Source organism: Salmo salar, chromosome 13, assembly GCF_965601325.2.
Source record: "Salmo salar chromosome 13, fSalSal1, whole genome shotgun sequence".
NCBI lineage: Eukaryota > Metazoa > Chordata > Actinopteri > Salmoniformes > Salmonidae > Salmo > Salmo salar.
In genome coordinates, this window is record NC_138303.1 from 89,607,660 (window position 1) to 89,634,177 (window position 26,518).

The 26,518-nt window shown below is 43.7% G+C and overlaps 1 protein-coding gene across 1 annotated transcript in view; it reads left to right on the forward strand.

Annotated features, from left to right (window-relative positions):
- LOC106568078 (unconventional myosin-XVIIIa) overlaps positions 1–26,518 on the forward strand; it is a 111,442-nt gene that overhangs the window by 275 nt on the left and 84,649 nt on the right. The window contains exon 2 of the mRNA XM_014138085.3: positions 1,098–2,247. Within this exon, the coding sequence (XP_013993560.1) occupies positions 1,249–2,247 (999 nt within the window). The 5' untranslated portion in view covers positions 1,098–1,248. The remainder of the gene's footprint in view (positions 1–1,097; positions 2,248–26,518) is intronic.

Here is a 26,518-nt window from a genome sequence, read left to right on the forward strand (position 1 = left end):
AACTGTTACTAGCCGCGACAATAACCTATCCACAGCAGTGGATACACGAGTAGACAGCGACAATGTATCAATTATGTTAGGGATATGTTTCAGGTGTAACCAAATTGGTTACATTGATTTACGTTAATGTTATTTCTCACTGTGGATAGTTATAGGGCAAGTGGCTCGCATACGCTATCGTATTGCAGACATTATAGGCTACTGTGATATTGCCGGTTTGTATTTAGTTTATATCCTTTAGTTTTTAGATCGTCTACTCAGTGTTTGCATGCATGTGCTTCTCAATGCGGTGCCATGCGGCACGAAACGCATGGGGAGGATCAGTAGCTTAGTTGATGTGTAACAGTGGGGCTGGAGTGAGGTGGTCAGTGAATGGCTCTTGGAAGATGATGATGATGATTCATACACAGATTTATAAATTGTTTCGCTGTGATAGCCAGCACATATTATTTGGCTCATCAGGACTGGGACTATACTGGTGTAAAGGGGGTCTACTTCAGAAACACAGAACTCCTACTGGTCTCCTTTCTTCGAGCACATTCATTTTTAATGAAAGGTCCACAGGGACACACTCTCTTTGCATTATTAAGTGCCATATCCTTCCCACCTGCAAATAATAGTATTTGTGTCACATCAATGAAATCTTACAAAAGACATCAGCATACCAGCTTCTTTAGGAAACCACATAATAATCTGCTTTAGAAAAGTGTCCTCTTAAAATCACTTGTCAGTGCAGTGGTTTTGAAAAGTTTCACAGAGAGAAGAAGCAACATTGTTATTTAATGAAAGGCAGCCTCTAACACGTGATAGCCTCACTACAACAACAGTGTCTGGTTTCTTCTACCTAGCCCTTGGTGATTTAAGTTAATTGACACATTGAAATGCATTGCTTTGTAAGGCTGACTAATACCCTTATGTTCTGGATAAACATGCATGACATAAATGGTATTTCACAGGTTTCTTGCATGTCATGAGTCTTTGTATTTAGACATGGGCATGATACATGATCTGTAATGATATCTCATTGCCATTGTATTGGATGATTGTTGGATTATTGCCGAGCCTAAGACTTACTTTTTAGTCTCCTCTCTCCTCAGGGCCCCTCTGTTGATGACATTCTGAACTATCACCCAGATGCTTCCATGACAAGGGTTGAAAGCCTGAACTGAAACTTCACTTGTGTATGGAACCCCCCTGGTTTAAACCTACACAAACCAACCTTGAGGGGGTTGCTATTTGGAGCCAAATATGTTTCATCTGATCAAGAAGGACAAGGATGAGAGGAAAAAGGACAAAAAGGACAAAAAGGAGAGGATGTCCCAGGCAGAGCTGAATAGTCTGGAGGAAATGAGCCAGAGGCGGGGTTTCTTCAACCTCCACCGAGGAGGCTCTAAGCGGGACAACAAAAGCAAGCTGGAGATCTCCAGCCCCATCCCTATAAAGGTAGCCAGCAACACAGAGCTCAGCCTTACTGATCTAGAGCTCAGCCTTACTGATCGCTTCAGCAACCGTGGCAGCATGGTCCTGGACTTGGGCCAGATGAGTGCCGCCAGCTCCAGTGACGACATCAAGGGAGATTGGGGACAGGATCCCTGTCGCACCTCTGTTAAGGAGCGAGCGGCCAAGTTCGGCAGCCTGGCAAAGCAGAACTCCCAGGTGGGCCAGGTCATGAAGCGCTTTTCCTCCCAGAAAAGCAAAGAGGAGAGTGTCTCTGAGGCCTCCACACCAAGCTCAACGCAACCATCTCCCCAGATAGAGAACAAGGTGTTTGACCATCACAGACATGGCTCCCATCTGCATCTCCAGGGCCACGGCAGGGCTGGGAAGAGGATTCATATCCCAGAGGTAGTGGAGAAGACCTTCCCGGCAGACCTGCAGCTGCCTAGCGTTTTGGCGCCGCCCATGCCTGAGCCCAGGGAACTGGAGCTGCAGCGCCGCAACACAGGAGACTTTGGCTTCTCCTTGCGCCGCACAACCATGTTGGACCAGCAGCCTGATGGTGGGGTCTACCGCCGTGTGGTTCACTTCGCTGAGCCTGGAGCCGGGACCAAGGACCTGGCGCTGGGTCTGGTGCCTGGAGACAGGTTGGTTGAGATCAACGGGCACAACGTGGAGAATAAGAGCCGGGACGAGATCGTGGAGAAGATCCGTCAGTCTGGGGACTCTGTGAGGCTGAAGGTGCAGCCAATTGTGGAGCTGAGTGAGCTGAGCCGCTGCTGGCTGAGGAACGGCAGAGAGGCCTACGATGTAAGTACCTCATTTAGCATGATTGTTCAACAATGTTATAGCAGTCCATTTGAAGAACCAGCCTGACTGAGCTGCTGTTTCTCTGTGAGGTTCATGTTGTTGAGATATTGGCAGTAATAGATTCCACATATAAGTGGAGTCTTTGCTGATGATGATGTCATCGAGAGAATTTGTGAAGGTTCTGTTGGGAAAGGCTGGTTCCTTCTGAATGATTGTGGGTATTTAATTATCTTACAGATTGACTACTGCACATGTTATGCTTTTATCATCTAAACACGTTATTTTGTTTGGCATTCTTTAGCAGGGATGCTTGCCTCTGTTATGTAACCACGCATCTACATGGTTCCACAGTCATGTCACAGAGAGGGTGAATGCCGGGTGTGAGGACCTGCCTCCTTTGGAGAGGCTTGATGACCCTGTTCTGTGTGTACTGTACAGTGTATGTAATTCCATACCCCCCCCCCCCTCCCCATTGACACCAAACAAAGGAGAGTTGGAGAGGAGTTTTGTAGGACGATGGCACAATGACTACAACAGCCCCATGGCCATATGCTCTTGAAATGACAAGTGAAGGTCCAGTTTGAAGTTCTCTGTAAAATCTCATGACATTAGGTTTTTGGTTCCAAGTTGCACTGCAGTAGTTAAAAGAGAAGCATATTGTTATGGTTTTCATAATGATTTTATGGACTTTTGGTCATTACTATATGTCTGTTTTATAGTGTGTTGGTTTGGCAATTGGAAGTGTGGATACGCGCTCTGATCTGAACCTCTTCTAACCTTTCAACCCTACACACACTCCCATGTTCTTGTGTAGCAGGTCTTTCTACTGTCATCTCTCTGGCAGGACTCGTCTGTCACTCCTGCTCACCTCCAACACTTACTTACAAGATTCTGCAGCAAGATATCAGTATTCTCTTTTCATTTCTCCTTATTAGGGCCTATTCTCAAAGATCATTCTAAAATAAAGCAGTGGCTATTGCATGCCCATTTTGTTCTGTAGAGATGTAGAGACATCACAAACTCAAGTAAGGACCTTGCAGATTCTTTGCTGCTTTGTTCCATAAACAAACACAGCGGTGGCAGGGCTTCAGCAGGAGTTTGAGTAAAGGCCTGTGAAAGCTGGTCATCACTCAAGTCTCCAGACAAGATGAATAGGAGGAGGGTCTCCAAGCCTTTGCCACTCCCTAGACTGAGTAAAAGTCAGTATCCTGGTTTACTGCTGCTAGGGTGATTCTGAGGTTCTACCCATATGTGTTCCCAGATCCCCCCCCCCCCCCCCCCTGCTGGGCCAGGTGAGTGGGTATGTCAGTTAAGAAGCTTAGTACCAACCACCCAGCATGCCCATGGCATCTAGTTACAGATGTCCCACTGACTCAGGCTCCAGATAGACCCTGACTGGGGTATTGTTGGCAGGTTCAATACACCAAGCAAGTCTGGACTGGTCTTATGATTTACATCATGTGCTGTAGTTGAGCATATCCCAGTGGCATGTATTCATGGATGCCAAGGGAAGCCAGGCTCCCCCCCCCCCAAATTGACATTGAAAAAAATAAATAAACATAGATTAAATCATTTTTCGTCTCTGTGTTTCATAATTTCCCTTCAGTTCGCAAGAGACTGAATGTATCTCACAGGAGAAAGCTTCTGAGCAAGTGAAACAGCGCCCCTCTGTCTCTCTAGGTGTAGGCCATCTATCTGATGCTGTCTGGTCCAAACAAGTATGACATTGTTGCCGCCTGTGGCATTGAAGGCAAGGGAAACCAGCGAGGATCTGGCCTCCCTTGACAAAAAAGAAGTATAAAAAATTTGCCAATCATCATTGAGCTAAACTGTGAATGGTCCTGGCGCACCAAAAAAAAAAAACTGTCACGGGAAGCCAGTTTGGATTTCGGCATCACTCATATCAAATCTCATTGAGAGCATACGTCATTGACAGAAAAACTTGCATTGTTGCATCTCATTGTGTTGTCCTCTGGTAGCTAAAATTGGACCTTTCCTAAATTAGCCATGGATGGAGATGGGGATTTAGACTTGTGGTTTTCCTCAATTCTAGGATAACAAAAAATAAGTGTGTACTGTATGACCGAGTGATATACCGTTAAGTCAACATGAAAGAGAGGAGGATGGCATTGGTGTTTCTCTACAAGTAGGGTGAGTCAACATGTTGTTTCTACTTGTGCGCGCACACACACACACACACACACACACACACACACACACACACACACAGCCGAACAATGGGCAGCCACATCATATTTAGCTTACATTGATTGGACTAAATTGTTTTTTATCTTTTAGTTGTCAGTGTATTAGACTAAGCAGAGATTATTTGATGTTGAAATGGTGCTAGAATTGTGGAGGCAGCTCCTGTTGTCTTTGTGACTCGCGGTAACTCTCTGGTTCTAAAACAATCGTTATTTAGTGGTCCGACAATATCGGAAACATTTAACTTGCTAATGTTACTGTACATGCAATATGCTTTGTGGTCTTCACTGGACAGAGGTTCCTATCCAGTTCTGTGATAAAACAAAGGTGTGGTTGAATTTATTCTGCCACTGTCTTATTGTCCCAGCCTTTTGGCATATATATCACAGTTGCAAGGCTTATGAATTAACAGGTTTATATATATATATATATTTATTATTATTATTTTTTTTGGGGGGGGGGGGGGGGGTCTTGGCTTCCCCAGTGATTTTACCCATGCACCGTTACTGGCATATCCATTTTTTTAATTTGTATTGTGGACATAGTCCACTGTTCCTCTTCAGCCAGCTTTGGGTTTCTATTGAGCTGTCATGGGAATGTGACTTTTTACAGATGGTTAAAGCATCTGGAGGGGGAATTTAACTGTGTGTTTATCAGAGTTTAGAATGGATTGGGTAGATGGATCTCTGAGTTCTAAAGAGAGGATCTTCTATGTGGTTCCTGTTTTCTAGCTGGTGATCTTCAGTCATCTGTAGCCACCAAGTTGTGTGATTTAATTTACTTCATAATGTACAAGCCAACCAACTGAATAGTACCTGTTGCAATAGATATATCATTTGAGCGTATTTATAGTATCAAAGTCCATTTCCTTATTTTTTTGGCAAGGTGTGTGGAATGTTGGATTTCTGCCTGCATTGCCCAGGAATGTGGGCATTGCTCAGCACTACAGTCTACCTAAAGTCTAAATGAAAATAGAACTGCACAGAACATGGCACTATCCATTTGACATCCCAATTCCTCAAAAGGAGTCAATAAGCTATTAAAAAAAATATATCCTCGGAGAAAGATTTGGTGTGGTCGATTTGTAAACTAGTGCCCTTATCTTACAAGTATGGTAATAAACATTTGAATGTATAATGGATCCCCATTACGCTTCCTGGAGTCCGGCAAAATTAAGGCAGTTATACAATTTTAAATCATTACAATACATTCACAACCCATGAAGTGTGTGCCCTCAAGCCCCTACTGTACTTCACTACCATATATCTACAGCACAAAATCCATGTGTGTATGTTATCATGTGTGTGTCTGCGCCTATGTTTGTGTTGCTTCATAGTCCCTGTTGTACCATAAGGTCTACTTTAAAAAATAATGATATCTGATTCTAATGTTTGCATCAGTTACCTGATGTGGAATAGAGTTCCATATAATCATGGCTCTATGTAGTACTGTGAGCCTTCCATAGTCTGTTCTGGACTTGGGGACTGTGAAGAGACCTCTGGTATCATGCCCTGTGGGGTATGCATGGTTGTCTGAGCTGTGTGCTCGTCATTTAAACAGACAGCTCGGTGCTTTCAACATGTCAATACCTCTCACAAATACAAGTAGTGATGAAGTCAATCTCTCCTCCACTTTGAGCCACTTTGAGCCAGGAGAGATTGACATGCATATTATTCATGTTTGCTCTCTGCGTACATCCAATGGCCAGCTGTGCTGCCTTGTTCTGAACCAATTGCAATTTTCCTAAGTCCCTCTTTGTGGCACCTGACCACACGACTGAACAGTAGTCCTGCGACAAAACCAGGGCCTGTAGGACCTGCCTTGTTGATAGTGTTGTTAAGGCAGACTTGCGCTTTATTATGGACAGACTTCTCCTGGATCTTAGCTACTACTGCATCAATGTTTTGACCATGACAGTTTACAATCCAGGGTTACTCCAAGCAGTTTAGTCACCTCAACTTGCTCAATTTCCACATGATTTATTATAATGTTTAGTTTAGGTTTTAGTGAATGATGTGTCCCAATTACAATGCTTTTGGTTTTTGAAATATTTATGACCAACTTATTCCTTGTCACCCATTCTGAACAAATTGCAGCTTTTTAAGTGTTGCAGTCATTTCAGTTGCTGACGTGTATAGTGTTGAGTCATGCGCATACATGGACACTCTGGCTTTACTCAAAGCCAATGGCTTGTGGTTAGTAAAGATTAGAAAAATGTGTTAATATTGCCAGTGTGAGCAGGTCACCTCTAGTTAAAGCTAGAATCTGTAGTTGCAACATCTATTTTTGGACTTATAAATTAATTATATATACCCATTGATTCTTAAAGCATATAACTTATGAGCTTAGTTCAACTGTCGTAGCCCATCAGAACCCAAAAATAAGCTTGTTTACTACAATGTTTGTGAACACTGTATAGCCTCAACATGGTTAACTACACTGCTCAAAAAAATAAAGGGAACACTTAAACAACACAATGTAACTCCAAGTCAATCACACTTCTGTGAAATCAAACTGTCCACTTAGGAAGCAACACTGATTGACAATAAATTTCACATGCTGTTGTGCAAATGGAATAGACAACAGGTGGAAATTATAGGCAATTAGCAAGACACCCCCAATAAAGGAGTGGTTCTGCAGGTGCGGACCACAGACCACTTCTCAGTTCCTATGCTTCCTGGCTGATGTTTTGGTCACTTTTGAATGCTGGCGGTGCTTTCACTCTAGTGGTAGCATGAGACGGCGTCTACAACCCACACAAGTGGCTCAGGTAGTGCAGCTCATCCAGGATGGCACATCAATGTGAGCTGTGGCAAGAAGGTTTGCTGTGTCTGTCAGCGTAGTGTCCAGAGCATGGAGGCGCTACCAGGAGACAGGCCAGTACATCAGGAGACGTGGAGGAGGCCGTAGGAGGGCAACCCAGCAGCAGGACCGCTACCTCCGCCTTTGTGCAAGGAGGAGCAGGAGAAGCACTGCCAGAGCCCTGCAAAATGACCTCCAGCAGGCCACAAATGTGCATGTGTCTGCTCAAACGGTCAGAAACAGACTCCATGAGGGTGGTATGAGGGCCTGACGTCCACAGGTGGGGGTTGTGCTTACAGCCCAACACCGTGCAGGACGTTTGGCATTTGCCAGAGAACACCAAGATTGGCAAATTCGCCACTGGCGCCCTGTGCTCTTCACAGATGAAAGCAGGTTCACACTGAGCACATGTGACAGAGTCTGGAGACGCCGTGGAGAACGTTCTGCTGCCTGCAACATCCTCCATCATGACCGGTTTGGCGGTGGGTCAGTCATGGTGTGGGGTGGCATTTCTTTGGGGGGCCGCACAGCCCTCCATGTGCTCGCCAGAGGTAGCCTGACTGCCATTAGGTACCGAGATGAGATCCTCAGACCCCTTGTGAGACCATATGCTGGTGCGGTTGGCCCTGGGTTCCTTCTAATGCAAGACAATGCTAGACCTCATGTGGCTGGAGTGTGTCAGCAGTTCCTGCAAGAGGAAGGCATTGATGCTATGGACTGGCCCGCCCGTTCCCCAGACCTGAATCCAATTGAGCACATCTGGGACATCATGTCTCGCTCCATCCACCAACGCCACGTTGCACCACAGACTGGGTAGGAGTTGGCGGATGCTTTAGTCCAGGTCTGAGAGGAGAACCCTCAGGAGACCATCCGCCACCTCATCAGGAGCATGCCCAGGCGTTGTAGGGAGGTCATACAGGCACGTGGAGCCCACACACACTACTGAGCCTCATTTTGACTTGTTTTAAGGACATTACATCAAAGTTGGATCAGCCTGTAGTGTGGTTTTCCACTTTAATTTGGAGTGTGACTCCAAATCCAGACCTCCATGGGTTGATAAATTGGATTTCCATTGATTATTTTTGTGTGATTTTGTTGTCAGCACATTCAACTATGTAAAGAAAAAAGTATTTAATAAGATTATTTCTTTCATTCAGATCTAGGATGTGTTGTTTAACTGTTCCCTTTATTTTTTTGGAGCAGTATATCATTTTGATATCATGGATGGTCAGCCCCTTGCATCCATAACTCTGTCTATGAATTTGAGTGGTTACATTTCTCCAGGGCCATCCTTCTTCTTTTTACCGCTTTGTTATTGTTTCAATGAAGGAGACTAGCTTTAAATGGATGGGGGTGGGTGGGAATGTTGTACTTTGTGTGACACTGGACTGCACATAAACAAGCAGTGTGAATGGTGAAGGGGTTTGTGTTTCCCGTTACTCTCCCATAGCCACCATCAGTTTGTCCTGACAGGGAGGATCCACACACCTGGCAACCAGATGCTCAGAGGCTTACACATAAGGGAACTGTGAACATTATGATATACTCATCACATGTGCTGTCTCACCACAGCCTTGCTTTTTTTAATTTATTTTTATTACCCATTCTATTATTTTATGTAAACCAAAGAAATTATGATTTTATAAAAAATGATCTGATGTGAACATAACTCGAGTTGTTTCATGCCAAAGCCCACACAACTACCAACGATTCGTTTTCATTGTCCATTTCTCCTATGTGTTTTTCTACCCTGATGTATCCTCTTTGATATAGTGGGACAAAATTCTGGGATTTCAATCTGCTGTTCATTCTATCCCACTCTGTTTTTCCTGTGGGGAGGAAATGTCAAGTATTTCCTGAAGTCTGGTGTGTGCGGGTGTTAAGGAGAGGTACCTTGAGTTCTCTTACTTTCTGCTATTACTCTGACTGGGTCATTTATTCTTTAATGAGCCATCCCTGACCTGCAGGGAACTTGTCAAGAAAGATACAGCCAAACCCATTTATCCACTCAGATCTGTAAAGATATATATATATCTGTTTTAACCTCTGATAGTGGAGTTGTTATCTGGCTTGAATTCAGCTGGCTGCCTTTCAGGTTTCACCACTTCATTCAATTCAGAGGTGTCCTCTGGGAGGGAGAGCTCTACTTTGACTGTTCATAAAAACATGTGTGTCTATTCTAAACATCTGTTAGCTCCTCCATAGACTTTGGTCTGAACCAACACATCCCATCAGAGCAGCTCCGTTAGGATTTGTAACTCTGCATCACATTGGCTTGCTGCAATTTCAATCCATAGTTGATTGGGTACAAAGATGTTGAAATGCAAAAGTGTTTGACGTCTGGATGCACCATGAAACAGTTGTCTACTTCACATGGTCCAGCTTTAATGAGTGTTCAAACTGCCCATCTCACCACACACCTAAGCAACCAGAGGTCTTTAGGAGCCTGATGCCTAAAATGAATTGATCAATGCTGTGTCCCACTGATCATGACCAAACAGTAGGAAATGATTGCATGAGAGTGTGACCTAGAACCAGCCAGCAGCTCTGTTAATAGGTTATAATAAGATCTAGGTCAAGTCAGTGGGGACGTTTGTAGGACTCTATTTTGTTGATTATGGGGTGGCTATTTGTGCAAGAATGATCAGGCTTTAATTGCCCTTGAACAATAAAAATATTATCCATTGGCATGGATACCGTGTATATGATTTGATAAAGAGGAAATGAGTTGCAGTACACTAAGGCTGACCCCATTTTTAGTCTGCTGGTCGTTTGTTTGGTCAATAGGCTGTTGGTCGACTGAGATTTATTTTGTTGAGTAGTAGCAAAAAAATATATATCATGGTGTACAATACACCTGTCTGAGTGGACTGATCCATTGTGGGGGCTGTGGGAATGGCACAGTCCATCAGTCTAAGACGTGCTACTGAAATTATATATGGTTATTATGTAAGAACAATGGTTCAACAAAATAACAATTGCATTTTCTCCCGCTTTTGATACTGGTCGCTGTCCGCGGTCCTGAAACACATCATCACACTGTTGAATTGGCGCCTTTTCCTAGACCATGTTGCTGTGTGCATAATAGCAAAGTTAACCAGCATATTGGTGTTGACAACAATGTGGTGGTGGCAGCATTGGATTTAGGAGATGAGAAAACAGGCCTTGCCTTAATTGTCGAAGAAAAGTGAGGGGGGAAACCCCAACTTAATTAAGTCTATAATCAATATCCTAAGTGTTAAATGTGCTTGGCTTTATAAGTCATCCTTATATATCTACGGAGATCAGACCGATCCTGGTTCTGTTGCCTGTTTTGTGTTTGTTTTATAGCCCTCTGATTCCGTGAGCACCAAGCCTCACGCAACCACATGTCTGATAAACAATTTCACAAATTCGGCTGTTTTAATCTTTGCAATGCTGTAATAAATTATTTATCATTTTTTCCCTTTAGACCAGCCTCTGGTATTATTAATAATTTATTTAGTTTTACACTGTTTCAAATTGTCTGAAATTATATTTAAAATAATTAACCCTCCTTTTTCCTTGATCTCCTCCTTTATCGTTATTAGTATTATGATCATTATTATAATAATACGTAATGTCATTATCATTAGTAGGCTTAGTATAGCAGCCTTGTATTCCATCATTGATCTATAGGCCTAAGAGCGCATCCTGTTTAGTCTTAGTAGCTTAATTAACTTAGGCCTATATTTCAATACTTATATAGGCTACTGTATCAATCATTTATTTGTTCATGTCGTCACACAACATACCAGTCAATCATGATTTCAAATGCAATCAAGCATTTTGTTTTAAAAGAACAAAGCGACCATTGAATAATTAGCTTAAACAATAAATGGGCCTAAACCGCTCCTTTTTGGAAATTGCATTTATGAATAAATGTGACTGTTTTTATTCTTTGCTGTAATAAAGGATTAGCAAAGAAACTTTACCACAGACTTTCTGGTGCACTCATTTAGTTTTTACATTGTTCCAAACGGTCAGAAGTTATGTTGTAATCTTGTTTGGCGCACATGATATGCACGCAGCTCTTGCTCCTTACATTATTTTTCTTGATCTCCAGTATTTTCCACAACTAGTCAAATTTATTCCACACATCTGACATCCCCTTTACCTCCTGAGCAACCAGTAAACGTTCCCCTGTTTCGAGTTTGTCTCGTCCTCTGAACACCGTAACACATGTGACAGCAAAATGGATGCAGAGTTTGTTATAACAAATGTATTAATATGGTTATGATATACTATAGGTCAGGCCATATTGGTCAACCAGCTACATGAGGTAGTCACCTGGAATGCATTTTAATTAACAGGTGTGGCTTGTTAAAAGCTCATTTGTGGAATTTCCTTAATGTCTTTGAGCCAATCAGTTGTGTCAAGGTAGGGGTGGTATACAGAAGATATAGGTATAGAAGGTATACAGAAGCCCTATTTGGTAAAAGGCCAAGTTCATGTTATGGCAAGAACAGCTCAAATAAGCAAAGAGAAACGACAGTCCATTACTTTAAGACATGAAGGTCAGTCAATCCGGAAAATGTCAAGAACTTCAAACATTTCTTCAAGTGCAGTTGTAAAAACCATCAAGCGCTATGATCAAACTGGCTGTCATGAGTACCGCCATAGGAATGGAGGACCCAGAGTTACATTTGCTGCAGAGGCTAAGTTCATTAGTTACCAGCCTCAGAAATTGCAGCCCAAATAAATGCCTCAGAGTTCATGAAACAGACACATCTCAACATCAGCTGTTCAGAGGAGACTGTGTGAATCAGGCCTTCATGGCCAAATAATTGTTGTTAAGAAACCACTACTAAAGGACACCAATAATAAGAAGAGACTTGCTTGGGCCAAGAAACGAGCAATGCACATTAGACCAGTGGAAATCTATCCTTTTGGTCTGATGAGTCAACATTTGAGCAATTGGGGGAGAAAGGCCTTGGTCAGGGAGGTGACCAAGAACCCAGTACTAACTCTGACAGAGCTCCAGAGTTCCTCTGTGGAGATGGTTGTCCTTCTGGAAGGTTCTTCCATCTCTACAGCACTCCACCAATCAGGACTTTATGTTAGAGAGGCCAGATGGAAGCCACTCCTCAGTAAAAGGCAGTTAACAGCCGCTTTGAGTTTGCCAAAATGCACCTGAAGACTCTCAGATCATGAGAAACCAAGATTGAACTCTTTGGCCTAAATGCCAAGTGTCACGTCTGGAGGAAACATGGCACCATCCCTACGGTGAAGCATGGTGGAGGCAGCATCATGCTGCGGGGATGGTTTTTTTCAGCTGCAGTGACTGGGAGACTAGTCAGGTTTGAGGCAAAGATGAACAGAGCAAAGTTCAGAGATCCTTGATGAACACCTGCTCAGGACCTCAGACTGGGGTGAAGGTTCACTTTCCAACAGGACGACCCTAATCACACAGCCAAGACAATGCAGGAGTGGCTTCGGGAGAAGTCTCTGAATGTCCTTGAGTGGCCCAGCCAGAGCTCGGACTTGAACCCGATCAAACATTTCTGGAGAGATATGAAAATAGCTGTGCAGCAATGCTCCCCAACCAACCTTACGTAGCTTGAAAGGATTAGCAGAGAAGAATGGGAGAAACTCCCCAAATACAGATGTGCCAAGCTTGTAGCGTCATACCCAAGAAGACTCGAGGCTGTAAAAGGTGCTTCAACAAAGTACTGAGTAAAGGGTCTGAATACTTATGTAAATGTGATATTTCAGTATTTTATTTTTAATAAATTTGCAAGAATTATGGGGTGTTGTGTGTAGATTGAGGGACATAAAATAATGTAATTGATTTTAGAATAAGGCTGGAACCTAACAATGTGGAAAAGTCAAGGGGTCTGAATACTTTCCGATGGCACTGTGTCTGAGCAGAATGTCTGCATAATAAAGTAACAATCTGACATTTTCATCACAGTAATATCGCTCATAAAGTCAGCATGCATGTTGTCAGTTCTGTGCAAATGAGGGCAAGGCGTGCTGGTCGGTTTTTATCCAGTTGCAGCTTTGCTAGATCTTTCTTTGCTGCACTTAACCATATTACCAGACAGTAATCAAGATGGGACAAGATCAGAGCCTGAACAACTAGTGCAGTTGATTTTTGTGTCATGCTTTTTAAAACAGACATACCCCTCCCCATCTTCACAATAACTTTGTCATTATGACAAACTGACCATCCAGTGTTACTACTAGGAGTTCAGCTCCCTCAGCTTGTTCAAAAGGCCACACCCTTTATGCACATTTCCAGTTGAGGTTTAGGTCTTAGAGAATGTTTTGAACCAAATACAATGCTTTTGGATGTATTTAAGACCAGTTTATTATTTGTCACCCATTCTCATACTGACCAAATACAAATGAAGAGAATTGTGCTTGACCAAACACAATGCTATCAGCTTACTAAGAACAGGCAACAAACTGATTAAGTGACTGTTAGAGCCAGCAAAGGGTGCTTTACTATTTTTAGGCAGTGGAATTACTTTAGCTTCCTTCCACGCCTATTGACACACACACACACACACACACCTCCTTTAGGCTTTGGTTAAAGATATAGCAAATAGGTGTGGCAATACATTCTGCTACCATACTCAAGAGTTTCCCATCAAGATTGGCTATACCTGGTGGCTTATCATTATTGATGGATAACAAAACCAAAATCCTTCTTTCATTATTAGATCTTTTATAAAATAGATACGATGGAGTTTTTCCACTTTACTAGTGAAGTAGTAATTGAAATGATTGCCAATATCGAAAGGTTTTGTTATAGGTTATTTATCAACTTTCCCATTGTGTTTTATGTAATTTCTTGCTGTGGTAATATAATGTATTCTTTTTTTTGTTAAGTTTACAGTATGTCAACCAATCAGATGAGAAGCTTGACATGTTTGCCACCTCTTTTGCATCATTTCTTAAACCAAACTATTTCAATTCATCCATCCAGGAGCCTCTAACAGTTCTCTAACAGCCATTTCCTAACAGGTGCATGCTTGTCAACAATTGGCATGAATCATTTTACAAATACTTCCGATGCTGTATCTGGATTCACTTCCTCATCAAACCAACACCATTTTTTTTTACATGCACCGAATACAACGGGTGGACCTTACAGTGAAATGCTTACTTACAAGCCCTTATCCAACAATGCAGTTTTATAGAGTTCAGAAAATATTTACTAAATACAAATATGAATAAAGGAACACAATAAAATAACAAACTCTGTACAGAGGGTACCTGTACTGAGTCAATGTGCGGGGTACAGGTTAGTCGAGGTAATTTGTACATGTAGGTAGGGGTAAAGTTACTATGCATAGATGATAAACAGCAAGTAGTAGCAGCAGTAGAAAAACATTTTAAAAAATTGGCACAACAACTGTATTTTATTAATTTATTTAACTATGCAAGTCAGTTAAGAAACAATTCTTATTTACAATGACGGCCTAGGAACAGTGGGTTAAATGCCTTGTTCAGGGGCAGAACAACAGATTTTTACCTTATCAGCTCAGGGATTCAATCCAGCAACCTTTCGGTTACTGCCCAACGCTCTAACCACTAGACTACCTGCCTCTAACCACTAGACTTCCTGCCGCCCCTTATTAGGTGCAGTAAAATGTGTTGTTTTACAGGGTCAGCCATAGTAGTACGGTTCCCCTGGAGCAAATTAGGGTTAAGTGCCTTGCTCAAGGGCACATCGACACATTTACATCTTCAACCATAGAGTCCCGTGTGTGTGTGCTTCACCACCGTTGGAGTGTTTGCATATAGGTTGCATACTAAACCCTCCCTCATAGGCTGGACGCTGTTGGCAGATGGTACACATTTTCCTCCAACACAGTTGTCACTGACAAGGCTTCACCTCTGGGGTTTAAGATATTGAGATGTTAACACCAACTAATGTTCATTGCTCACAGCCTGTTGTGTCGCATAACCAGTTTCTGAATGGACTCCTCAATGAATGTTTGGATCACATTAGATTATGTAATAGATAATCTGGGCCCTGGACCAGCTGCTGGCCTTTCTGTTCTGTTCTCCTCTCTTCCCCAGAGCTGCCAGTGTGTTTCCTGGCCTGTTTGGGAGTTGTGTGTCCCCAGCTGTGGCTGTTGGGCCAGCACTGCCCTCAGGTCACCACGGTTCTGACTGGGACCTGCCTGTCACACGGGGACTGAGCCAGTGTGTGTGTGTGTGTGTGTGCTGAGTGCTGTGTCCAGACGGCAGGCCCCTTTCAACATGGTGAGCAGGAAGCTACTGTAGCCCTGGTTACCGGCCTGCCATACTGCACCGTGCCCACTGTCAGTCCTCTTGTAAGCTCTCTGTGTGAAGACGATGGGTCAGGAGGTGCTCCCTCCATGGACTCGGGAAGCTTCTCAAATAGTTAACATTGTACATTGTTCACTTGGGAACAGTTGAAGGCTGTCAGTGATTTAAATCCACTCTAGATACCAGGATTCTATGAACATAGCAGTTATGCCCTTTGTGTTGATGTAAGAGTAAAAAGCAATGTGAATTTTCTTTGTTTTTTCTTCAGTGGCTGGATCCACTGTATCAGTTGTTTACATCAGACTACTGTAACGCTGCTCAGACAGTCAACCCAAGCATCAAATTACAGTTGAGTGCTAGCTCTTATTCTGTGCAGCCTTCTAGATTTTAAATGGAAGGAAACTGTGGTGGAAGAGCTAGAACAATGCTCTTGATCAAAGGTCTTACTCTGTGTAAGCATAAGAGCTCATGACTGTGTGAGGTGTGGAAGGATTACATAAAAAAGATGATGGATATTTGTTTCCTTATGCCAGACGGACCTAGTTTGCGTTAGACAGATTTGTGTATGTTATGGGTGTGGCTTTGCATGTGGTGTCAGGTGTGCATCCTGCTGGTGTTCTGAAGTCACTGACTGAAACACAAAACGTTCATTGAATAGTCAAAAAGGAGCATGTAAAAGTATGAAAAAAAAAAAAAACTTTCATGCTAATACTGTATGGTTGCTGAAGAACATATCAGTTTTTCATGTGATTGACTGGGCCAAAGTGCATTGAACTGCAAAGGCAATGGGCTTTTTGAAAATCCAGAGAATAAAGATGGATTTAGCATTTTATCTTTTGCCAGCTTGATGGTATCGAAGTGCATACATGAATGTATTGTGACTCAAATACTAAATCCCTACCTTAGCAGGTTTATGTGTGGACAAAGACAACATCCAGAATAATTTGTAGTTCCCACAAAGTGGAAAATAGCTTTTGTTTGATCGTCTTATTACAGGTTTGTTAGCATACCAGTAGCTTAATTTGACCATCTTGGCAGATGTTTAAATGAATTAAGGCGTAGCTATCAGTTACTCTGACTACCTGATCCTTACTCAGTAGTTCCAGTCTGTGCTCCCTATCAGTACTCTGTATCAGTGTGTCGTCCCCTTAGTTTGTTCACTGTTGCTACACTTTCTAAACTGTTCAAAGTACAAACACAATATAAATACTGAGTTGCTGGAACAATACATAAAAATATAATGAATATGACATGAATTTTAGGAATATTGTTTTACAGGAGGATGTTTGTGTTTTATGGGATTATGAGAATGCTAAGTAATTTTGGAATGGAAGCGCCAACCATCTCTGACAAGATGAGGCCTGCCCCCTGTCTATACCACTAAGACCCACATACTTCTCAGACTGACATTCCTCTCTCACTCTGTGGCACACCAGGACACCTGGTGATGTGTGTGCATATGTAAATACGTTGGACTCCGGACAACTCAAATAATGTTTTTATTTAACCAGGTAGGCCAGTTGAGAACAAGTTCTCATTTACAACTGTGACCTGGCCAAGATAAAGCAAAGCAGTGCGACACAAACAACAGAGTTACAGATGGAATAAACAAACGTACAGTCAATAACACAATACAAAAGTCTATATACAGTGTGTGCAAATTAAGTAAGATTAGGGAGATAAGGCAATAAATAGGCCATAGTGGCGAAATAATGACAATTTAGCAATTAAACACTGGAGTGATAGATGTGCAGAAGATGAATGTGCAAGTAGAGATACTGGGGTGCAAAGGAGCAAAAAAACAAAAACAATATGGGGATGAGGTAGTTTGCAGGGCTATTTACAGATGGTCTATGTACAGGTGCAATAATCTGTAAGATGGTCTGACAGCCAATGCATAAGTTGAGGAAGATATGAATCTCCAGCTTCAGTGATTGTATTTTTTAAATTTATTTTTATGTTTTTTGCAATTCGATCCAGTCATTGGCAGCAGAGAACTGGAAGGAAAGGTGGCCAAAGCAGGAGTTGGCTTTGGGGGTGACCAGTGAAATATACCTGCTGGAACGTGTGCTACGGGTGGGTGCTGCTATGGTGACCAGTGAGCTGAGATAAGGCAGGGCTTTATCTAGCAAAGACGTATAGATGACCTGGAGCCAGTGGGTTTGGCGGCGAATATGTAGTGAGGACCAGCCAACGAGAGCATACAGGTCGCAGTGGTGGGTAGGAAATGGGGCTTTGGTGACAAAACGGATGGCACTGTGATAGACTAAATCTAGTTTACTGAGTAGAGTGTTGGAGGCTATTTTGTAGATGACATCGCCGAAGTCAAGGATCGGTAGGATAGTTAGTTTTATGATGGTATGTTTGGCAGCATGAGTGAAGGATGCTTTGTTGCAAAATAGGAAGCTGATTCTAGATTTAATTTTGGATTGGAGATGCTTAACCTTTCTGGTATCATTGGGACACTAGTGTCCCACCTCGACAACAGCCAGTGAAATTGCAGGGCGCCAAATTCAAACAGAAATCCCATAATTAAAATTCCTCAAACATACAAGTATTATACACCATTTTAAAGATACAATTCTTGTTAATGCAACCACAGTGTCCGATTTCAAAAAGTCTTTACGGCGAAAGCACACCAAGCGATTATGTTAGGACAGCGCCTAGCCACAAGAAACCATAGAAATTTTTCAGCCAAGGAGAGGACTCCCAAAAGTCAGAAATAGAGATGAAATTAATCACTAACCTTTGATCATCTGGTGGCACTCCCAGGACTCCATGTTACACAATAAATGTTCGTTTTGTTTCGATAATGTCCCTCTTTATGTCCAAAAACCTCTGTTTTGTTGGTGCGTTTAGTTCAGTAATCCAAAGGCACAAAGTGCGCTCTCAACATCCAGACAAAGTCAAAAAAGTACAATAGAAGTTCGTAGAAACATGTCAAACGATGTTTAAAATCAATCCTCAGGTTTTTGTTATAAATAATCAATAATATTTCAACCGGACAAAAGCTTCGTCAATAGAAAAGGAGAAACAAGAAAGGCGCGCTCCCAATCACGAGCTGGACTCATGTCTGGAAATTTCCACTGTCCACTCATTGAAAGTGCTGTATCTCCCTCATTTTTCAGAGTAAAAGCCTGAAACGATGCCTAAAATCTGGCCACATGTAGAAGAAGCCATAGAGATTGTGAACTGGGTCCTAAGTCTTTGTATGGTGGATAGGCTTTCAATGGAAAAACAGCCTTTCAAAATAATAGTACTTCCTGGATGGATTTTCCTCAGGTTTTCACCTGCCATATCAGTTCTGTTATACTCACAGACATTATTTTAACAGTTTTGCAAACTTTAGTGTTTCTATCCAAATCCACCAATTTATATGCATATCCTAGCTTCTGGGCCTGAGTAGTAGGCAGTTTAATTTGGGCATGCTTTAAATCCAAAATTCCGAATGCTGCCCCCTACCCTAGGGAAGTTAATGTGAGTCTGGAAGGAGAGTTTGCAGTCTAACCAGACACCTAGGTATTTGTAGTTGTCCACATATTCTAAGTCAAAACCATCCAGAGTAGTGATGCTAGACGGGTGGACAGGTCCGGGTAGCGATCGGTTGAAGAGCATGCATTTAGTTTTACTTGCATTTAAAAGCAGTTGGAGGCCACGGAAGGTGAGTTGTATGGCATTGAAGCTCGTCTGGAGGTTTGTTAACATAGTGTCCAAAGAAGGGCCAGATGTTTACAGAATGTGTAGACGTGGATCAGAGAATCACCAGCAGCTAGAGCGACATCATTGATATATACAGAGAAAAGAGTCGGCCCGAGAATTGAACCCTGTGACACCCCCATAGAGACTGCCAGAGGTCCGGACAACAGGCTCTCCGAGTTGACACACTGAACTCTATCAGAGAAGTAGTTGGTGAACCAGCCGAGGCAGTCATTTGAGAAGCCAAGGCTATTGAGTATGCCGATAAGAATGCGGTGATTGACCGAGTCGAAAGCCTTGACCAGGTCAATGAATACGGCTGCACAGTATTGTCTTTTATCGATGGTGGTTATGATATCGTTTAGTACCTTGAGTGTGGCTGAGGTGCACCCATGACCAGCTCGGAAACCAGATTGCATAGCGGAGAAGGTACGGTGGGATTCGAAATGGTCGGTGATCTGTTTTGTTAACTTGGCTTTCGAAGACCTTAAAGGCAGTGTAGGATAGATGTAGGTCTGTAACAGTTTGGGTCTAGAGTGTCTCCCCCTTTTGAAGAGGGGGATGACCGCGGCAGCTTTCCAATCTTTGGGGATCTCAGACGATACAAGAGAGGTTGAACAGGCTAGTAATAGGGGTTGCAACAATTGCGGCGGATAATTTTAGAAAGGGAGCGTCCAGATTGTCTAGCCCAGCTGATTTGTAGGGGTCCAGATTTTGCAGCTCTTTCAGAACATCAGCTATCTGGATTTTGGTGAAGGAGAAATGGGGGAGGCTTGGGCAAGTTGCTGTGGGGGGTGTAGAGCTGTTAACTGGGGTAGGGGTAGCCAGGTGGAAAGCATGGCCAGCCGTAGAAAAATGCTTATTGAAATTCTTGATTATTGTAGATTTATCGGCGGTGACAGTTTTCTCAAATCAAAGTTTATTTGTCACATGCGCCGAATACAACGTGTAGACCTTACAGTGAAATGCTTACTTACAAGCTCTAACCAAAAGTGCAAATAAGGTATTAGGTGAACAGTAGGTAAGTAAAGAAATAAAACAACCGTAAAAAGACATGCTATATACAGTTGGGAGGCTATAAAAGGAGTGAGGCTACATGCAGACACCGGTTAGTCAGGCTGATTTGAGGTAGTATGTACATGTAGATATGGTTAAAGTGACTATGCATATATGATTTACATTTTAGTCATTTAGCAGATGTTCTTATCCAGAGCGACTTACAGTAGTGAATGCATACATTTCATTTCATGCATTTTTTTTGTACTGGCCCCCGTGGGAATTGAACCCACAACCCTGGCGTTGCACACACCATGCTGGCGTTGCAAACACCATGCTCTACTAACTGAGCCACAGGGAAGGCAGAGAGTAGCAGTAGTGTAAAAGAGGGGTTGGTGGGTGGCGGGACACTGCAGATAGCCCAGTTAGCCAATGTGCGGGAGCACTGGTTGGTCGGCCCAATTGAGGTAGTATGTACATGAATGCATATTTAAAGTTACTATGCATATATGATAAACAGAGAGTAGTAGTAGTAGTAGCAGCAGCATAAAAAGAGGGGTTGGGGGGGCACACAATGCAAATAGTCCGGGTAGCCATTTGATTACCTGTTCAGGAGTCTTATGGCTTGGGGGTAAAAACTGTTGAGAAGCCTTTTTGTCTTAGACTTGGCACTCTGGTATCGCTTGCCATGCGGTAGTAGAGTGAACAGTCTATGACTGGGGTGGCTGGGTTCTTTGACAATTTTTAGGACCTTCCTCTGACACCACCTTGTGTAGAGGTTCTGGATGGCAGGCAGATTAGCCCCAGTGATGTACTGGGCTGTACGCACTACCCTCTGTAGTGCCTTGCGGTCAGAGGCTGAGCAATTGCCGTGCGAGGCAGTGATGCAACCAGTCAGGATGCTCTCGATGTTGCAGCTGTAGAACCTTTTGAGGATCTCAGGACCCATGCCAAATCTTTTTAGTTTCCTAAGGGGGAATAGGCTTTGTTGTGCCCTCTTCACGACTGTCTTGGTGTGTTTGGACCATTCTAGTTTGTTGATGTGGACACCAAGGAACTTGAAGCTCTCAAGTTCCTCCACTACAGCCCCGTTGACGAGAATGGGGACGTGCTCGGTCCTCCTTTTCCTGTAGTCCACAATCATCTCCTAGCCTCAGTGCAGTAGGCAGCTGGAAGGAGGTGCTCTTATTCGCCATGGACTTTATTCTCCAGTGCCCTAGAACTTTTTGGAGTTTGCTACAGGATGCAAATTTCTATTTAAAAAAAGCTAGCCTTTGCTTTCCTAACTGCCTGTGTATATTGGTTCCTAACTTCCCTGAAAAGTTGCATATCACGGGGGCTATTTGATGCTAATGCAGTATGCCATAGGATGTTTTTGTGCTGGTCAAGGGCACTCAAGTCTGGAGTGAACCAAGGGCTAAATCTGTTCTTAGTTAAAAAAAATTTAATGGGGCATGCTTATTTAAAATGGTGAGGAAAGCACTTTTTTTAAAGCATAACCAGGCATCCTCTACTGATAGAATGAGGTCAGTATCCTTCCAGGATACCCGGGCCAGGTCGTTTTAGAAAGGCCTGCTCGCTGAAGTGTTTTAGGGAGCATTTGACAGTGATGAGGGGTGGTCGTTTGACCACTGACCCATTAAGGACGCAGGCAATGAGGCAGTGATCGCTGAGATCCTGGTTGAAGACAGCAGAGGTGTATTTAGAGGGCAAGTTGGTCAGGATGATCTCTATGAGGGTGCCCGTGTTTACGGATTTAGGGTTGTACCTGGTAGGTTCCATGATAATTTGTGTGAGATTGAGGGCATCTAGCTTAGATTGTAGGACGGCCGGGGTGTTAAGCATATCACAGTTTAGGTCGTCTAACAGTACAAACTCTAAAGATAGGTGGGGGGGCGATTAATTCACATATGGTGTCCAGGATATAGTGGGGGCTGAGGGGGGTCTATAACAAGCGGCAACAGTGAGAGATTTATTTATTTTAAAGGTGGATTTTTAAAAGTAGAAGCTCAAACTGTTTGGGCACAGACCTGGATAACATGACATAACTCTGCAGGCTGTCTCTGCAGTAGATTGAAACTCCACCCACTTTGGCAGTTCTATCTTGGTGGAAAGTGTTGTACTTGGGGATGGACATTTCAGAATTTTTGGTGGCCTTCCTAAGCCAGGATTTAGACACGGCTAGGACATCAGGGTTGGCGGAGTGTACCAAAGCAGTGAAAAAAAAAAACTTAGGGAAGAGGCTTCTGATGTTAACATGCATGAAACCAAGGCTTTTATGGTTACAGAAGTCAACAAATGATAGCGCCTGGGGAATAGGAGTGGAACTGGGGGCTACAGGGCTTGGGTTAACCTCTACATCACCAGAGGAGCAGAGGAGGAGTGGGATAAGGGTACGGCTAAAGGCTATAAGAACTAGTCGTCTAGTGCGTTGTGTACAGAGAATAAAAGGAGCATATTTCTGGGCGTGGTAGAATGGATTCAAGGCATAATGTACAGACGGGTATGGTAGAATGTGAGTACAGTGGAGGTAAACCTATGCGTTGGGTGACGACGAGAGGTTTCGTCTCTGGAGGCATCAGAGACCTAGGTGAGGTCTCCGCATATGTGTGGGGTGGGACCAAAGAACCATCTAAGGCATTTTAAGCCTGTGTGTACTGTGTAATGTGTGTACTTAACAGAATATAAAAACACCATGTAAAGTGTTGGTCCCATGTGTCATGAGCTGAAATAAAAGATCCCAGAATTTTTCCTTACACACAAGAAGCTTATTCCTCTCAAATTTTGTGCAAAAATGTGCTTACATCCCTGTTAGTGAGCATTTCTCCATTGCCAAGATATGCCACACCTGTCAGGTGGATGGATTATCACAAAGCTGATTAAACCGCATGATCATTACACAGGTGCACCTTGTGCAGTTTTGTCAGCAACACAATGCCACAGATGTCTCAAATTTTGAGGGAGCGTACAATTGACGTGCTGACTGGAGGGAATGTCTACCAGAGCTGTTGTCAGAGAATTGATTGTTAATTTCTCAACCATAAGCCGGCCGCAGACCATGTGTATGGCGTTGTGTGGTAGTGGTTTGCTGATGGCAACGTTGTGAACAGAGTGATGAGGTTATGGTATGGACAGTCATAAGTTATGGACAACAAACACAATTTGGAGTTTATCAATGTCAATTTGAATGCACAGGGATATGGTGACGAGATCCTGAGGCCCATCATCCTTGACCGCTGGCTACATCCCTTCTGTCTTCAAGAGAGCGAGAGTTGCACCCCTTCTAAAAAACCTACACTCGATCCCTCCGATGTCAACAACTACAGACCAGTATCCCTTTCTTTTCTCTCAAACTCTTGAGCGTGCCGTCCTTGGCCAGCTCTCTTGCTATCTTTCTCAGAATGACCTTCTTAATCCAAATCAGTCAGGTTTCAAGACTGGTCATTCAACTGAGACTGCTCTTCTCTGTGTCACGGAGGCTCTCCGCACTGCTAAAGCTAACTCTCTCTCCTCTGCTCTCATCCTTCTAGACCTATCTGCTGCCTTTGATACTGTGAACCATCAGATCCTCCTCTCCAAGTTGGGCATCTCCGGCGCGGCTCACTCTCTCCGTCTCCGCACCACGTGCTCTCACCACTGGTGTCCCCCAGGGCTCAGTTCTAGGCCCTCTCCTATTCTCGCTATACACCAAGTCACTTGGCTCTGTCATATCCTCACATGGGCTCTCCTATCATTGCTACGCAGACGACACACAATTAATCTTCTCCTTTCCCCCTTCTGATAACCAGGTGGCGAATCGCATCTCTGCATGTCTGGCAGACATATCAGTGTGGATGACGGATCACCACCTCAAGCTGAACCTCGGCAAGACGGAGCTGCTCTTCCTCCTGGGGAAGGACTGCCCGTTCCATAATCTCGCCATCACGGTTGACAACTCCATTGTGTCCTCCTCCCAGAGTGCTAAGAGCCTCGGCGTGACCCTGGACAACACCCTGTCGTTCTCCGCTAACATCAAGGCGGTGACCCGATCCTGTAGGTTCATGCTCTACAACATTCGCAGAGTACAACCCTGCCTTACACTGGAAGCGGCGCAGGTCCTAATCCAGGCACTTGTCATCTCCCGTCTGGATTACTGCAACTCGCTGTTGGCGGGGCTCCCTGCCTGTGCCATTAAACCCCTACAACTCATCCAGAACGCCGCAGCCCGTCTGGTGTTCAACCTTCCCAAGTTCTCTCACGTCACCCTGATCCTCCGCACACTCCACTGGCTTCCAGTTGAAGCTCGCAGGTACCTCCGTACCTTCAGGCTCTGATCAGTCCCTACACCCAAAGAAGGGCACTGCGTTCATCCACCTCTGGCCTGCTGGCCCCCCTACCTCTGCGGAAGCACAGTTCCCGCTCAGGCCAGTCAAAACTGTTCGCTGCTCTGGCACCCCTATGGTGGAACAAGCTCCCTCACGACGCCAGGAGAGCGGAGTCAATCACCACCTTCCGTAGACACCTGAAACCCCACCTCTTTAAGGAATACCTGGGATAGGATAAAGTAATCCTTCTAACCCCCCCCCCCCCCCCCAAAAAAAAAGATATAGATGTACTATTGTAAAGTGGTTGTTCCACTGGATATCATAATGTGAATGCACCAATTTGTAAGTCGCTCTGGATAAGAGCGTCTGTTAAATGGTGTAAAATGTTGTGCTATTCATCCGCCGCCATCACCTCATGTTTCAGCATGATAATGCACGGCCCCATGTCGCAAGGATCTGTACACAATTCCTCGAAGATGAAAATGTCCCAGTTCTTCCATGGCCTGCACACTCACGACATTTCACCCATTTAAGCAGGTTTGGGATGCTCTGGATCAATGTGTACGACAGCGTGTTCCAGTTCCCGCCAATATACAGCAACTTCGCACAGCCATAGAGGAGTGGGACAACATTCCACAGGCCACATTCCACAGCCTGATCAACTCTATGTGAAGGAGATGTGTTGCGCTGCATGAGGCGCGGGGTGGTCACACCAGATACTGACTGGTTTTCTGATCCACGGCCATATTATTTTTTTGAGGTATCTGACTAAGAGATGCATGTCTGTATTCCCTGTCATGTGAAATCCATAGATTAGGGCCTAATGAATTTATTTAAATTGACTGATTGCCTCATATGAACTGTAACTCAGTTAAATCTTTGAAATTGTTGCGTTTTCATATTTTTGTTCTGTGTGTGAACACCTTCATAATATTGAGTTGCACCCCACCACCCCTTTGCCCTCAGAACAGCTTCAATTCGTCAGGTCAGGGACTCTACAAGATGTCGAAAGTGTTACACAGGGATGCTGGCCCATTTTGACTCCAATGCTTTCCCCAGTTGTCAAGTTGGCTGGATGTCCTTTGGGTGGTGGACCATTCTTGATACATACAGGTAACTGTTGAGTGTGAAAAACCCAGCAATGTTGCAGTTCTTGATACATGGATTCTGTTTGTGTGCCATTCAGAGGGTGAATGGGCAAGACAAAAGATTTAAGTGCTTTTGAACGGGGTATGGTAGTAGGTGCCAGGTGCACCAGTTTGTGTCAAGAACTGCAACATTGCTGTTCTTGACAGAATCCATGTATCAATTGTCTCTTGGCTTAGAAATCCTTCTTTAACCTGTCTCCACCCCTTCAGCTACACTGATTCGAAGTGGATTTAACAAGCTATGATTCCTTATTGATGTCACTTGTTAAATCCACTTCGAATCAGTTCAATAAAATCTCCAGTCCCAGTGAGGCGATGCTAGGCTGTCACAGTAAACACTCAGTATTAGTACAGACGCTGGGATTAGATGGGCGGGGCTCCACGGCTAATAATAGAGCTGTCAGGTTTACTGGAGGGGCTGGACTACAGTAACCACTTCCTCCTCCTCCAGGCTTTTCCTCATTGTAAAGAGGAGATTAACACAAGTGTTCTTATTATCATAGGACAGAGGCTGTTGCCAGAGGTCATGACCCCTACCACTGTAGCCCGTCAAGCTCCACACTGCCCTCTCATATAGGCCAGCCAGTTTAAATCAGGAAGGGAATGATATATTTGCATTTACATATCTCTCAGGAAACATTCATGAACAAAGCTGTGTGTGGTTGTCTGAACAGTGGGTCTGTTGGACTGCTGAGGAATTTCATTGACATAGTCTTCCTCTTTCTGCTGTGTTTAAACATCAGTACTTATAGAGACCCTCAGTTTTTCAGATTTCTGATGGCGGCTGCCATTGCTCTTAATCATCACTGTGTTTTTTGTGTCTGGAATGGCCTACAAAGCTATTGTTATTGCCCT